Raw genomic sequence first — 16,501 nt, forward strand, 5'->3', positions numbered from 1 at the left:
GGGGATGAGGGAGCGAGGAGTCCAGGGTGAATTCCCAAGTTCATTGCAAGTGAGTGCGACGGTGAGGGAAGCCGCTGGAAGAGCAGGGCTGGCGTGGATGGAGGGGTGGTTAGGCGGGCGGTGCGTCCAGGGTGCCGCGGGACAGTGCATGGGGCCATCTGGGACAGCGGGGTGAACAGAATAGAGATGGACGCTAAGAGTGGTCAGCACGCAGGTGGCTGTTGGGGCCACACGTGGGGACCCGATGACCCAGCAGAGCACGCAGAACACGGAGAGTGGCAAGAGGAGAAGTGAGAAGGGGGAGACCGAGCTGAGCGGTGCAGAGCGCCGAGGTGACAAGTCCGAGGACAGAGGAGCGGCCGGTGTCGGGTGCAAGAGAAGGCGAGGAAGCAGGTCAGAAAGCCTTTGCCTGTGTGGCCAGTGATGGAATGTCTGGTAGACAGCCGGGAGACACAGGGCCTGGGGTGGCACAGACGGGCTCGGGACGCTTAGCTGGGAACAGAAGACAGGCTACGGCTACAGAGACACAGGGTCAAGACAGGGGCTTGTTTTTAAAGACCAGGAGAGGGCACCCGGGTGGCTCAGTCAGTTAAGCGTCCGACTTCGGCTCAGTTCATCATCTCGCGGTTTGTGAGTTCGAGCCCTGTGTGGGGCTCTGTGCTGACAGCTCAGAGCCTGGAGCCTGTTTTGGATTCTGTGTCTCCCTCTCTCTCTCTGCCCCTCCCCCTCTCATGCTCTTTCTCGGTCTCAAAAATAAATAAAACATTAAAAAAAAATTTAAACAACATAGCTGATGCTGGAGACTGTAAGTTACGGCAGAAGTCTACATACGTGAGCGGTGTCTCCTGCGGTGGGTCCCAGGATTCCAGAAGCGCAGAGACAGAGGTGGGTTGATCCAAGGGTGAAGTTTTGTCAGACAGAAGCAGGACGGGATGCTGAAGACGCTTGTGATTAACCATGGGTTTCTAGTCTGGGAAAGAAAGGAGGGGTGAGAACACTAAATAAAGGTCTGAGGCTGAAGCAGAGGGTCCATGGGATGGAAGGTATGAGTCGGAAGGGGCAGGGTATTGGGGGTTTAAGACTCCAGATGTGCTGCTGCTCTCAGGAATGACAAGGACCGGGATATGGCAGCTGAAGAGGGGAAATGAGATAATGGAATTGCAGAGGCCAAAATACAGACCTGAGCAGGGCTGACTCAAGTCACCTAAGAGCTGGTATGGCTCAGGTGTGAGAGGAAGCCCCAGGTCTTCAAAAAATACAAGAGCAGGTGAGACGATGCCAGAGTAGCATCTGAAGTGGCACCAGCCTCACACTGGGTCGCGGCTAGCACTGCGTTTGGAAGGATTTGGTCAAAACATCCCTAGGAAAAGACGCACCCAACCCACGACTGCGTTCCTGCCACGATGACAATGCCATTTAAGCAGAATGGTGCAAGGAGACTCCCAACCCATTCCTCGGGGAGTAACAGGATGGCATAGTTTAGATATGATGGTCCTTCCTCCCTACCCCCATCCTTCAAATCCCAAGTTTCAAAATTGTACGTGACCTAAGCAGGGAAAGAACCGTGCGCCAGGGTGTGCCAAGGAAGTCAGATGGCAACTCAGCACCAGAACGTGGCTCATGGGAACACAGAGGAGAGATCAACAGCCTTTCTCCTTCCTGACTCCCACCTCTAGGCTGCTGTTCCTGTGGCGGGGGCTGAACCCCACCATGACAACGCCTGTGCCAAGTCTCCTTGGGTCCACCCTCTCCAGCCAGAGCACCTGTGTCACAAGAAAAGTGAGCGAGACACCAGCAGTCCGCAGTAGAGACATGTCCAAAGGGAGCTCCAATGTTGAAAAATTGAGGGTTTTTTTAATGTTTGTTTATTTTTCAGAGAGAGAGAGACAGACAGACAGAGACAGAGAATGAGTGGGGAAGGTGCAGAGAGAGGGGGACAGAGGATCTGAAGCAGGCTCTGCATTGACATCACGGGGCCTGACGTGGGGCTTGAACTCACCAACTGCGAGACCATGACCTGAGCCCAAGTCAGACGCTTAACTGAGCCCCCCAGGCGCCCCAAGACCGGTTCCGATCGACATGGGAAACACAAACGCAAGTTGTTTATTCTACTTTTAATAGACAGCAATCCACCTAGCTCAGAGAGATTAAATACTTACCTCTGATATGGCAAATCTACCTGGCTAGTAAATGAATTTTCATTTGCTCTAAGAAACCAAGTGAGTGTTGGATCCCATCTATAATCATTAGTTGCAAAACCAGCAGCGCCCGAATGCACAGCACAGGCGCAGAGGCTGAGACGTGAGGGTCAGGAACTAGCCCACCCAGGAAAAGAGAAGCGTGGGAAGAAAACGTAACTGGTCCTGAGGCGTACAAGCACCCTACATACCAAAAAAGCCCAAAAGTTGGGCATTTTCCTTACCGTTACTGTGCACGCCCATAACGCCTGAAGACTGGCATTGGTAGGCCCATTTTACAGCAGAGGAAACGAAGGGTGTAGAGGTTACAAGCCTCTGCTAATGTTACACGATTGATAAACTGCGCCACTAGGACCTGACCCCAAGCTTGCGGTGACTCCGGTCTGCTCTTTCCACTGATCAGCTTTGCAGCTGGTCTGTCTCGAAAGGTCTGGAGTTCCAAAACCATTTCCACTGTTAATCCCCAAGTTCAGGTGTCAATTTTGAAGAAGGAATGGCTGATACAAGGAAACAGTAGGACATGATGTTAGTAACCAAGTATGAGTGAGAAAACCTCAGCCAACCCCAAAAGCAGTTTCAGTGGATTAATCTGTTAATTTGATGAATTTCCAAGGCTAACAATGAGGGTTATGGGTTTGCCCCAATATTTACACATTTATCACCTGATTTATCTACTGCTGTTTCACACAGAAATTAACATAAAACAGACGCCCCTGGGTGGCTCAGTTGGTTAAGTGTCCGACTTCGGCTCAGGTCATGATCTCACGGTTCGGGAGTTCGAGCCCCACGACGGGCTCTGTGCTGACAGCTCGGAGCCTTCAGTCTACTTGATTCTCTCTGCCCTCCCCCACTTGCGTGCTCTTTTTTTTTTTTTTTTTTTTTTTTTTAAAGAAACTAACATAAAAGAATGAAAGGCTGGTGTGCGGCCACACACTGGGTCAGGCACTTTCTGGTCCCTTCAGCCTCAGTCCCAGCTGAGCTGTCCCTTACTCAGGAAGGCCTTTACCTGACAGCATCCCCCACCTCTCCTCTTCTTCCTAGCACTTCGCACAACCCGAATCCTGGCAAGTATCTGCGAACCACCCGTTTGGGACCTATCCTCTCCGACCCTGCAGGTTCCCCGAAGACAAGTGTGTGATCCTCGCTCACAGCTGTGTCCTCCAGGCACTTGGCAAGGAGAACGACCAGCCAGACTCACCTGAACTCCCCGGGCCACTCCTCTTTACAGAGAAAATCCATCCGAGAGGCTGGATTCCAAACCCCCACCCCGTCTGCAAGGCCAAGCTAACTCCTCAGTGCTCGTAAGCTGTTCTGTTCCACTGCATTAACCCGCCCCACAGCGTGGCTAGAAAAGTCACAGGGGCTGAAAGAGAAACATCTGCTCACTCTGTTCAGGTGCACACGCTGCGTCTGCCTGGCTGGGTAGGTGGGAGCAGCCAATGTCAGTGCAAAAGTGGATCTAGCGTCTCTTCGGGAGGCTATCGACCAGCAAGGTAGAGAACTCGGTTCATGTGTTACCGAAGACCTCCACTTTCCTTAGTGTTATGGGTAGTAACCAGATCCATGTACTGAAAGAACCCGCTTGGCCTCAGAGAAGAGAATTTGACTCAGGTCTTATAAATGGACGTGAAATAGTACATAAATGTCAGCTTAATAAAGGTCTCGTCAGGACACCTTACCACAACTTAAGCTCCAAATCTAATATAGACATTGATGGAGTGGGGAGTATGCTTTTCGTGGCCCAGATTTCATAGATCCCACAACCGAGAACTATAGTTTAGATGATTAAGACAGCAAATGCATGCCTACAGTGTTTCATTTGACTTGTATTTGTCTTTTTACAGTTTATTTATTTTTGAGACAGAGAGAGAGAGAGACAGAGAGAGAGAGAGAGAGAGAGAGCGCGAGCAGGGGAGGGACAGAGAGAGGGAGACACAGAATCCAAAGCAGGCTTCAGGCTCTGAGCTGTCAGCACAGAGCCCGATGCGGGGCTCAAACTCACAAGCTGTGAGATCACCATCTGAAGCTTAGAAGCTTAAACAACTGAGCCACCCAGGCATCCCTCATTTGACTTGTATTGATACAAAGTTAGCATAATTTGGATGCGCAAACGTGAAATGTCAACCTGATTTTCCCAAGTATTTTATTGGAAACTCGGCCTGAGGGGCACCTGGGGGGCTCAATTAAACATCCAACTTGTTTTCAGCTCACGATCTCAGTTTGTGAGATGGAGCCCCAAGTTGGGCTCTGTGCTGACGGCTCAGAGCGTGGAGGCTGCTTCAGATTCTGTGTCTCCCTTTCTCTCTGCCCCTCCCCTGCTCATGCTCTGTCTCTCTCTCAAAAATAAACATTAAAAAAAAAAAAAAAGGACACTCAGCCCGGACCTAAATTGGAATTCAATCCCTGCAAACTTGGAGGCTTTGCAGTCTAACAAAAGCAGGGGACGCTCGCTCTTACATGCAGCCCCGTGGCTACCTTGCAATGTGTCTTTGTGACCTCAACCAGTTCCTTCCTCAGCTGCTTTCCCTGTCCGTTAAAAACCAAAAATGTCCACGGCTCTAACATTCTCCTTTCTGCAGCTGATGCAGACCACTAACTGCCTGCCGCCTGGAGGCAACTTCAAAAGGACTCGATGTTTAGAATTAACCAAAAGGAATTTCACAAGGAAGGTACCTCAGTATGTGGAAAGGGAAATTATTTAGCGTCATGAGCTCATCACCTGAACCATTCCCAATCTGTCACAGATGGACATATGGCAGGGCACCTGGGTGGCTCAGTCGGTTAAGCAACCAACTTCAGCTCAGGTCATGATCTCACAGTCCGTGAGTTCAAGCCCCGCGTCAGGCTCTGTGCTGACAGCTCAGAGCCTGGAGCCTGCTTCGGATTCTGTGTCTCTCTCTCTCCTGCTCATGCTCTCTGTCTCAGAAAATAAAAAATAAAAACATTAAAAAAGAAATAAAAAAACGGACATATGGCAGAATGAAACTGAACAGCTAGCCTTATAATCCATAAGACCCTGTCTGAAAACGGGAGAGGTACCAACATTTTTTAATGCACATCGTTTACCTCCCCCCACCCCACTCTGCTCACTCCTGACATTTGCCCCCTCCACGCGTCTCCCTAAACCACAGGCTCTTAAAACGGAGTTTGAGCATTTAATGGAGCTTTCAGGAAAGAAACCATTAGGAAGACGAAGGCAGGTGACTTTAAGAGTTGCGGCTAACAGTCCACATCTCTGTCCTGCTTCTGTCCTGATCAGGTGGCCAAAGGACACATTCCTTGCAAGATATTTGTCACCACATCTCCTCAACCACTAGTGAGCTCTGACTTCTCGAGCTCCTGGAAAAGTCTGCATGACTCAGGATTCTTCCAACATTCTAGTTTTTTCCACAGTTGTTTCCATTCATTTCTGCAGTAGACTGGAAGTCTTGGGTAAAGTTGGAGCTTTTGAGACCCTTGAAACAGTCCAGCACTATGATACAGAACTCCTGTCATGTCGCCTTCATTTTTTGATGAGCCAAAAAGCAAACAATCATTCCATGTGTAAGAGATAGAGCTAGAAACAGACACAGCCATAACCTTTGCCCTCACAGTTGGAAAGGGAAAAGCACCCAAGATCTGCGTTAAGAGAAGTACCAGCTTAATTTAGTAACACTAATCATTTGGCCTCTTGCTAAAACAAAAAGGGACTCTAGAACATTCAGAGGGAATGCTCATTGGCTCAATTCACTCTGCCCAAACAGAAGAGAAAAAGCAGTAAAATTACCCAAACTTTCAGAGCCATGGTTCTGAAATGGCAATTTAACCTGTCCTTTTAAATCGATATTCACCTTTTGCAGCAAGTGCGAGGTTAGTGCCCATACAGCGCAGGATCTTTGCACATCTTGTCGCAAGATCCTTCACAGCTAAAGCGCTGAAAGCAAGAATACCTCCCACCACAGAAAACTCCAGGCCTATGTTAAACAGGTCACCTGCTCTGGGGCAAGTTTTAAAAGCTACCCGTGGAGCAGGTGTGAGGATGGCACTTAGGGACATCTTAATGCTGTGTTGCACCTGCCATCCTTCCCAAGTTCTAAGCCCTTTTCAGTTTTCTCCCCTTGATCGTGAACGTCTACAGATCTAGGATTTAGAAGCTAAGCAGGTACTTCCCCCATTTCTGGTGTTTCTAGAGGGAAGTATCAACTACTTACAAAAACATTTTCTTGTCAATTACTAGAGAGTGGGGAAAGTGAAATTAAGCCACATACAAAATTCTCCCACAACTGGTTTTCGCTTGTGAAATATTTATGCACAATTTATAAGCTACGAAGCCAGAAATGACTTATTTCAACAGATTTTACTTTGCCAAACTGTGTGGGTGCAGAACTCCAAGGGGAATTACTCAGGTTTTGAAACTCAGATGCAAAGAGAAAATGATCTCATTTTTCACTCTTTATGCTGAAATTCTCAAAAGTCAAGTCGAATGGCATTTAGATATTAAATCAAGTCACTTGTTAATCAGAATGAATCAACTTTTCTCTAATGTTATTAAAGACACCTGCTGGTTTTAACAAGTTGGACCTAAGAACTGATGGATCAGTCCAGAACAATGATGGGCTTCAACTGCAGGAACACTATTCCAGGAATAAGCGTGGAGAACGTACGCATTCAATGAATTTGCACGGCATTAAACTGGGCAAAGACACGCCTTCCCAGATTTTCTGAAAAAATCAGGGAGTCTGTATTTTTATTGCTTTAAACGAACTGTCAGGTCGACCAAAAGGATGAGTAAGGGCAAAATGACCTCGCTGCACCAGCCATTCAGGAAGGCTGAACTTGCCGTTATTTCGTGCCAGGAAAAATCCAGGCTCTGTTGCACGAAGAATGGAGAAACGGGGGAGCTTTAAAGGATGAGACGAATGCAAAGCCTGGTGGGCAAAGGGAGGAGTGTCTATGAAAGTGAGAAATAGGTGAAGACGGTGGTCAAGGAAAACACTGATTGGCTGGAGAGCGAAGAAAGGGAAGCTCAGAAGGAAATTCTAGAAAGCCACAAGGAGCCGAGCGACACGACGAGCGGCGGGGGCCCCCGTGGTTCCAAGCTCTACAGCGAAGCGGGCACCCAACGGCCCCGTCTCAGGTTTCCGCGGGTCACAAAAGGATAACGGACATCCTCCCAACGGTGGACCTGGGGGCTCCGCGCGCCGCTTCCGCCCGGCCGCCCCGCCCCGGCCGTCCGGCGCGGCCCACCTGCGCTCGGCACCCCGGGCCCCGCGCCTCGCGGGGAAGGGCGCTCGCGGCGAGATGCGGGCCCGCGGAGGCCCACGGCCATTCTCCTCTGCGGCCCGCCCGCCTTTGTTCGCCTGGCCCTGCACACTCACCGCCGCCATCGCCCGCCCGGAGCCAGGCGCCGAGAGCAAACGCCACCCGACGCGAAAAAGGAGGCACAGGCGTTTCTCGTCAAAGCAGACTTTATTGGGCGCCGGGGCCGCCCCGCGCGCGCCGCCCGCTCCCCCGCGCGTCCTCCGGGCCGCTGGCCTGCCTAGACCCCGCGTGCGGCCGACCCCGCCCTCTCCCGCAGGCCCCCTCCCCCGCGGCGCCGGGGACCGCGCACCGCTCACCGGCTCCCGAGGCGGCGGCTGCAGCGGCGACGCCCCGCTCCCGAGTGCGGCCCGGGCCCGGGGCGGCGGGTCTCGCTGCTGTTGCACCGCGGAGGGCGGGAGCCGCGCGACTCTCGGCGGCGGGCGGTGGCGGCGCGCTGACGTCACGCGCCGCGGCCATCCGGCGCGCGCGGGGGCCGCCCCGTCGACCCCAATCCGGGAGGAGCCCGGGTGAGTGGGCGGGGCCACGACGGCGAACGGGCAGATCGATTGGCAGAGGGGGAGGAGCGAGAGGGCCAGTGGGCGAGTGGGAGCGAGGCGGGGCGGGCCGAGGCCAGCGCGGAAGTCTCGCGAGGCCGAGCCCGAGCGGAGTGTGGCGGCGGCGGCGGCGGCGAGATCTGGGCTCGGGGTGAGGAGTTGGTATTTGTGTGGAAGGAGGCGGAGGCGCAGGAGGAAGGGGGAAGCGGAGCGCCGGCCCGGAGGGCGGGAGGAGGCGCGGCCAGAGCGGGCGGCCGAGGCGCGGCGAGGCGGGGCGCCGGGGCGAGCAGCGGCCGAGCGAGCGCGGGGCGCACCGAGGCGAGGAGGCGGGGAAGCCCGCCGCCGCCGCCGCCGCGCCCGCCCCTTCCCCCCGCCGCCCGCCCCCTCTCCCCCCGCCCGCCCGCCGCCTTCCTCCCTCTGCCTTCCTTCCCCACGGCCGGCCGCCTCCTCGCCCGCCCGCCCGTAGCCCCGGAGCGGAGGCCGCCGCGGCCGTGGCGGCCGAGCCCTCAGCCATGGCCTCGGGCGACACCCTCTACATCGCCACGGACGGCTCGGAGATGCCGGCCGAGATCGTGGAGCTGCACGAGATTGAGGTGGAGACCATCCCGGTGGAGACCATCGAGACTACGGTGGTGGGCGAGGAGGAAGAGGAGGACGACGACGACGAGGACGGCGGTGGCGGCGACCACGGCGGCGGGGGCGGCCACGGGCACGCGGGCCACCACCACCACCACCACCACCACCACCCGCCCATGATCGCGCTGCAGCCGCTCGTCACCGACGACCCGACCCAGGTGCACCACCACCAGGAGGTGATCCTGGTGCAGACGCGCGAGGAGGTGGTGGGCGGCGACGACTCGGACGGGCTGCGCGCCGAGGACGGCTTCGAGGACCAGATCCTCATCCCGGTGCCCGCGCCGGCCGGCGGCGACGACGACTACATCGAGCAGACGCTGGTCACCGTGGCGGCGGCCGGCAAGAGCGGCGGCGGCGGCTCGTCGTCGTCGGGCGGCGGCCGCGTCAAGAAGGGCGGCGGCAAGAAGAGCGGCAAGAAGGGCTACCTCGGCGGCGGGGCCGGGGCGGCGGGCGGCGCGGACGCGGGCAACAAGAAGTGGGAGCAGAAGCAGGTGCAGATCAAGACCCTGGAGGGCGAATTCTCGGTCACCATGTGGTCCTCAGGTGAGCGCCGGCGCGCGCCGGCCCCCGGGATGTTTTTGTTTTGAAGGGAAGCCATGTTTTATGTGTGTGATGGGCGCCGCCATCTTCTTCGCAGGGCAAGTATGGCGGCCCCAAAAGATGGCGGGCCGCGGCGGGGGCGGCGGGCCGGCGGGCCGGCGGGCCGAAGATGGCGGCGGGAGGCGCGGCGCCGCCCGCTAGGCCGCAATGGCGTAGTTTCCCCGGGCGGGGCGGCCGCGCGGCGCGGGGCGGGGCGGCGCGGCGGGGCGGGGCGCGCTGGGGCCAACGGACGGCCGCCGGCCCGTTGTCCGCCGCCCCCGCCCGGCTGGCTCCCCGCGAGGCCTGGGGGTGGGGGGGGGGGCGCGGGGCGGGCCTCGGCCGGGTTGCGCGGAGCTCGCGCCCGGCCGGGCCGTCCGCCGTCGCCTTTCCCCCGCCTTCCTCTGGGGGGCGTCTCGGCCCCGCCCCGCTGCCCTTCCCTCCCCTCCCCGTCCCCTTCCCCTTCCCCTTCCCCTTCCCCGGACCCTCAGCTGCTCCCGAGAGGCGCCTTCCGCTCCCACGCCCGGCGCGCAGGCCGGACTCTGCCCGCGGCTGCGCTCCCCGTGCTCCCCGCGCTCGCCTCGGTGGGGCGGGACTTGGGCGGCACGTAGGGCTCGCGTGTGCAGGCTCCGCGCCGCCGGGGCCTGTCACCGCGCTGCCGGCGAGGTCCTCGCTTCCCTCCCCCGCCCCCCGCAGCACGTCGGGGCGAGGGTCCGCGAGGTTTTGTAGATTGCTCTTAACCCTTTACGTTTGGGGAAGTTTCAGTTTGTCGAGGGTTCGGCGCGTTGCAAATAGGTCGGTTATCTACGCGACTGGGGACGTTTGTCACTAAATAAAGTCGAGTACTTTAAGTCTTTGCACGAATTTTAGGTGACAGAAGGCCATCTACTTTCTTTCCCCGTGAAGAGATTCTACAAAGCCAAAGAAAATATCTAGAGCAAAAGGGACTTACTGCGTGTTGATTTTTTTTTTTTTTTTAACTTTATAACCACGGGAAAGCTGGCTTTTTTTCCTGTGGGTATCTTGTTCTTTTTTTCACATGTTATCTAGTTAAATTGCCGGGATAGTAAGTACACTGAGAATGATCCTGCCATGGCTAGTTAGTTTTCTGTTTGTGAAGATCGTCCCACGTAGTACTAAGTTTGTGTTGTAGAATCCTTCTCCCAGGATTACTTTACCGCTGTCTCATAAATTCTCAGAATTGGACGGAGCCTCCAAGCGCGATGACCCTTGAGTATTAAAAAATCGTTAACAATTGAGAGGAACAAATGAAGCGCGAGGTGAAAAGGCCGGTAGGGAAGGCTGGTCTGGTTGTAGCTCCCGCAAGCCCCGAGACGAGCTAACTAACCTCGACGGATCTGGGACTCAGAGGACCGAGCAAAGGGATCCGAGTTGCTGCCAGAATTCGATAGCAGGTATTAATAGGCGCTGCTGTTCTGGATCTCAGAGTGTCTTGTGGAGGTCTTAGGAGTTTGAGTTTAGTCGGAGGTACCTGTTTTAAGTGAGACCTGTCCACTAACGTATTTGATGGTTGTCAGAGCACCTTCTGTAGGTTCTGGTGGCTTAAGAACGAGCGCATGTACACCGATCGTGTTGAAACTAAAAGCCTTGTTTTTCCACTAATATGAATTGCTTATTGAATTTTGCTGGAATCAGGATACCATTTGAAATTAGGTATTAGATACCTAAAGATACGCCCACCACATAAAAGTAAATTTACTTTTTCTCACAGTGAGGACATGTTGGTTTTACAGAAATTTAGAAAACCAGGGCGTCATATATTCTGTCCTTGATCTTCTCTAGTTGCTCACCCGCTTTCCCATACCCAGAATACTTGACAATGGAGGCTTTACTTGATGAAGTGATGCCTATCAAGTCAGCCAGTGTGGGGGGGGAGGGGGTTGGGGGGGCATTTGAGGGGCCTGACTAATGGGAGGTAATTTACAACTAAGTCAGCATTGAAAAGTCATTATTTCCCCTGTAAGTGGCTGCTTACAGAGTTGAACAGTTTGGGGTTATTTTAATGCCCATTTCTTTGCAGAGTTAGTTGTCTGCGTAACAGAGTACGCTGTACATAAAGCTGATTATAAATATTTGATGGCAATAACATAGTATGGCCTGTTTCCTCAGACATGTTTTGTGGTAAGCTATCCCTCTTCCTTGTCCTTGTGGTTTGGAATTAACACCAAAGAGACGCTAAATAGTTTGTGATTAACTATGCACGTCCCAAGTACAGATTCTGAATATAGTGTAATCTTTGGAACTGAAATGAGATAATTGATAGTAGGTGAAGAAACCAAAGCAGGTTCACTGTTAGGCTGAATTTCTACGTGTCTGTGTGCTGACTGGTAGGCGATCTGCTCAGTGCTTTCACCACCAAATCTCATTTGATCCCAGGCTTGAGAGTTTTAACTACAGTGTGGTTTCGTGAAAAGTCCTTTAGATTGGAAATGAGCTGTGACGTGACAGTTTTGCCCAAGTCCAAGCTTAGTTACGTGAAGTCTTCATAAAAATAATTGTACACAGGGTATTCTCAGAGCTCTAGTTGTTCGCTAGTACCTCTTAGTTAAAAAAAAAAAAAAATGTAGTGGGAGCCAGCATGTTTGTGGAAGCCAAATCTGGATTTTATGGGTTTCTGTTGCTTGTATGCCATCTTACTTTAATTTCCCACAGAGTAACAACAATCTGTGTGATTGGCATCTTTTTAATGGAGTGACAGCAAAGGAATCTACTGGTTCTATACTAGTTTTAGACTTGAAAGGTCCTTAGAAATCAACTTTTTTGTTTCCTCTTTTAACTGGTGTAATTCACTTGGGCACAGTTCAGTGGCTTCCACTATACTCACCAGGTTGTACAGCCATCACCGCTAGCTACTTCCAGAATATTTCCATCATCCCAGAAAGAAACCCCATTAGCAATCACTCCCAGTTTTCCTCTGCCCCCCCCGCCCCCCAGGCCCTGGCAACCACTAATCTACTTTGTGTTTCCCTGGATTTGCCCATTCTGGACATTTCATTTAAATGGAATCCTACATTCTGTGGTCTCGTGTGTCTGACTTAGTCTGTTTTCAAGTTTCATCCACATTGTAGAACGTACTTTATTCCTTTTTAAGGTTGAATAGTTTTCCATCGTGTAGATACTAGAGCAGGACCTGCTTAAATTTGCAGCTGAGAAGATGTAGGCCCAGTAAGGCTACATACACTATGTATGTTTCAGTATTTCATCACTCTTCAGTTGTGTCTTGAACATCCTTAATCCATTGCTTTAAGGCCGTGTTTACTTTTGTTTTGTTTTTTTTTTCCCTGGCAGTATGACTAATGAACATTGCCATGTTGCTAGATTTAGGGCACAGTCTGAGATGTCTATTTTTCCCTAAATTGTCATCATTATTGTATGGGAGTGACATCCCATTTTATAGAGCTTACTATAAGCTAAACCACTTAATCATTGGGCCGGATAGGGAAGCTCATGATAAAAGCTGAGTATTTAAGACATTTAGTGTCGAGAAAAGACTAAGAAGGCTTTAAAATCTTGAGGTTTCGGGTATGCAGAAATTATGACCTTCACTCAAGGCTGTTGGTATTTTAATTATCTTATGTTAGACCAAATATAGAAGTGCTTTGTACTGGATTGAGTAAAACATCTAAGACTCGAAAACCGTTGATGTTAAAATCAGTAAATTGAAAGAAAGTTGGAAAGTATTTAATTTTCTCTCGGTTCTACATGTTAAGAAGTTCAGGTTTGCTAAAAGTTACTAGTCCTGACCATTTGCCACTTCTCTGTGGGTTTTCCACCTCGTCCTTTTTTATCTGCTGTTTATCTTTAACTGAGATGCTGTGCATAGAAATTCCCATGGAGCCAAGCTAGGGAAGCCCTCCAAAGTGATCTTGTCAACCTTGCGACCTACATAGGGCAGGCGAAGTCACGGATCCTGATTCCTGACCTGGTAGTCCTCCTGAAAGCCTGGCTTGCTGGCACAGACAGTCCCCAGGTTACTCGCCTTTCCTTTTCCTCCCACTGTCAACCGCTGACTCCCCCTGGTGGGAAAGGAAAAGTCTGTATCAGGAAAAGGTCGGTACCTACAACTAGCATTTTAGGCTCTTGAAAGAGAATAAATGAAGTAATAATTTAGAAAACGTACGCTAGACTCCTGGACAGATACTTACAAAAGGCTTTTTATTTTTTGTTGTTGTTGAAGTCTGCTTAGTAAGGTGGGTTGGTTTTAAGGCTGAGACATTTAGGGCCTGTTATGAGTATAAACAATTATTAGAATGAACATTTCTTAAGCTCTGCATTCCTATGTTAACCCCTGATCCGCTCCTCCCGGGGGACCATTCTCTGAACTCTGCTTTTACTCCTTCCCATACATGTAGGACCTAAAAGTGAAAACTTACAATTTCTACATCTGAATATTTACCAGTGGGTTGTATTCTATAGTATTGTTGGGTAAACATTCAAATCTTGTATTTTAAAATTTGGCATCCGAAACACTGTTTGGAGGTTGACAGTAATAATTTCATTACGGTTCGTGGAACATTAGGAAGATGTGCTGCGTAGGTTTGGAAGTTAGTTGACTGTACTGTATGAGTTGGTACTTCTCTATGTGTGGGGGACTTAATGACGCAGGAGAACCGTTTCCTATTCCTGAGTACCTTATGTTAGTAGGTCCCATTCTGTTTAACTTTGTGGGTAATTATCAATAATAGCAAGCCTGGGTTTCTGGGAATCATTAGTAACAAGCGTCAGATTTCCTCTTTAGAGGGCACTGACCAAAGTATCTCGCGTTGGAATCTTAACGTCTGACCTTGGTTTCTTTGTCAAATGACTTAGAGTTGGGGGATCCCTAACAGCATTTTCAGTTCCTTTAGAACAAAGAAATTCTACTCCTTTCTGAACTCCTGCATGACAGTAGGGAGATATACTCACTTTCTTAAAGCAGAACTCTAATTTTAAAGTGATCTGGTGAAGGAGGTATTAGGAACTTGAGTAAAATTCTTTTTTTCTTCCTACTTTTTTTTTCTTAAGTTCATTCATTTATTTTGAGAGAGAGGGAGAGAGAGAGCACGTGCGCGCACGTTCATGCCTGTGAGCAGGGGAGAGGGAGAGAGAATCCCAAGCAGGCTCTGTACCGTCAGCCCAGAGCCCGATGTGGGGCTGGAACTCACCAACTCTGAGATTATGACTTGAGCTTAACCAGCTGAGCCACCCAGCTTCCCCAATGAGTAAAAAAAATTTTAGAGGTATTTTTTTTTAATTTTTTTTCTTTTCTTTCTTTTTTTTTTTTTTTTTTTGGAGTGAGAGAGAGAGAGCGAGCGAGCAGGGAAGGGGCAGAGAGAGGGAGACACAGAATCCGAAGCAGGCTCCAGGCTCTGAGTTGTCAACACAAAACCCAATGCTGGGTCCCATCCCATGAACCACGAGATCGTGACCTGAGCCGGAGTTAGACTCTTAATCGACCGAGCCACCCAGGTGCCCCTGAATAAAATTCTTAATAACCATGAAATCACTTTGGTCTTACACAGTGGTCTCAGATACGATTAAACACGAAGACAATGTAAATAGTTGTGATGGGCTCTTTTTTTCTTGGGTAAATGATTTCCCTTGAATGTAAGAAGTGTGCAGTAGGGAAGGAGACTGCTATAGGCGTGCTGGAAGCACTTCTGTTGGAACCTGGACCACGTCTCTTGTGGTGGTGGTCCCCCCCCCCCATTTTTTTTTTAATGTTTATTTATTTTTGAGAGAGAGAGAGACAGAGACCAAGTGCAAGTGGGAGAGGGGGAGAGAGAAAGGGAGATAAAGAATCCCAAGCAGGCTCTGAGCTGTCAGTGCAGAGCCTGACGTGGGGCTCGAACCCACCAATGGTGAGATCATGACCTGAGCCGAAGTCGGATGCATAACTGACTGAGCCACCCAGGTGCCCCGGACCCTGTTTCTTCTAGGAGAGTCACAAACTACAGAATTTCTGGTACCTCACAGCCTTTTTGTGGTTCTCAACTCCATCCTCTCTTTTCCTTCTAGGTCTTCTAGCTCATAAGCACCCAAAAGCCTTGAGGGATGGGAGCCGCATCCACTTCTCCAAATTGACAATTGGCTTTTCATTTCTTGTTTTGTTGGTAACTCACTTATAGTTTGTGCTAATGCTGATGGCTCCTGTATTAATCTTTTTTTTTTTTAATTTTTTTTTTTCAACGTTTATTTATTTTTGGGACAGAGAGAGACAGAGCATGAACAGGGGAGGGGCAGAGAGAGAGGGAGACACAGAATCGGAAACAGGCTCCAGGCTCTGAGCCATCCGCCCAGAGCCTGATGCAGGGCTCGAACTCACGGACCGCGAGATCGTGACCTGGCTGAAGTCGGACGCCTAACCGACTGCGCCACCCAGGCGCCCCGGCTCCTGTATTAATCTTAACAAGGACTATGTGCAGACTTCTGGATTTCACCTCTGGGGATCTAGGCACACACTATCTATACCTTTCTGAATTTTCTAAGACTTAAATCAGATGGCTTCATTCACTCCCCTGCTTTAAAACCCTTCCAGCTCAACCGTGTGAATATATCTAATGCAACCAAACTGTAGACTTTAAAATGGTTACAGTGGGGTACCTGGGTGGCTCAGTCGTGAGTTTGTGAGTTCGAGCCCCATGTCGGGCTTTGTGCTGACAGCTCGGTGCCTGGAGCCTGCTTTGGATTCTGTGTCTCCCTCTCTCTCTGCCCCTCCCCCTCTCATGCTCTCTGTGTCTCTCTGTCTCAAAAATAAATGAACATTTAAAAAAATGTTTAATGGTTTGGTAAGTATGTTTGTGTTTACACATACACGTACACATGTCCTGCAGATTCTCATCACGCTGCTTAAAGCCCAAACTCCTTATCATGAGGCCACACATGATCGGGCCCGTGCTTTCCTTTCCTGCTTCCTCTCCCTTTATGCTCCAGCCATACCAGCCTTCTTTCCGTTCCTTGAACTTGTTCCTTTGCTCTTACCTCTACTTCCAGTGCAGGGACCCCACATGTTCCACATTCTTGGGTTGCATTGTTTTTCACATTTCAGCTCTGAGGCCTTCCTGGTCCTCCACTCTGACTCTTCTAATTCTGTTTGAGTCTCTTTGGAGCACTATCTGAAATTACCTTGCTTTTTTCTTTAACTTGCTTCTGTCTGCTTCCTCTAGAGAGTAAGTTTGGGGCCTGTAACCCTGCAGCCTTAGTATAACACTAGGCGTATAGAAGGTTCTTGGTAAATAACTGAGTCAGTGCATGGAA

General features: G+C 51.0%; 2 protein-coding genes across 5 annotated transcripts in view; one reads left to right on the forward strand and one right to left on the reverse strand.

Moving 5' to 3' along the window:
- The window catches only part of DEGS2 (delta 4-desaturase, sphingolipid 2), a 70,476-nt gene extending 62,334 nt beyond the window's left edge, over window positions 1-8,142 (reverse strand). Inside the window, exons 1-2 of one of the 2 annotated variants that reach the window (XM_045452063.1) lie at window positions 7,796-8,142; window positions 832-970 (exon numbers count right to left, since the gene is read on the reverse strand). Coding sequence is in view for 1 of the 2 variants with exons in the window: in XM_045452062.1 (XP_045308018.1) it covers window positions 832-970; window positions 7,556-7,564 (148 nt within the window). In the remaining variant the exon portion in view is untranslated. Of the gene's footprint in view, window positions 1-831; window positions 971-7,555 lie in introns of both variants that reach the window. The other variant, XM_045452062.1, reaches the window with a different exon arrangement.
- YY1 (YY1 transcription factor) overlaps window positions 8,127-16,501 on the forward strand; it is a 33,230-nt gene continuing 24,855 nt past the window's right edge. For 2 of the 3 annotated variants that reach the window (XM_045452072.1, XM_045452073.1), the window contains exon 1: window positions 8,237-9,211. In XM_045452072.1, coding sequence (XP_045308028.1) covers window positions 8,545-9,211 — 667 coding nt within the window. In that variant the 5' untranslated portion in view covers window positions 8,237-8,544. Of the gene's footprint in view, window positions 9,212-16,501 lie in introns of all 3 variants that reach the window. The other variant, XM_045452071.1, reaches the window with a different exon arrangement.

Source organism: Leopardus geoffroyi, chromosome B3, assembly GCF_018350155.1.
Source record: "Leopardus geoffroyi isolate Oge1 chromosome B3, O.geoffroyi_Oge1_pat1.0, whole genome shotgun sequence".
In the NCBI taxonomy this organism is placed as follows: domain Eukaryota; kingdom Metazoa; phylum Chordata; class Mammalia; order Carnivora; family Felidae; genus Leopardus; species Leopardus geoffroyi.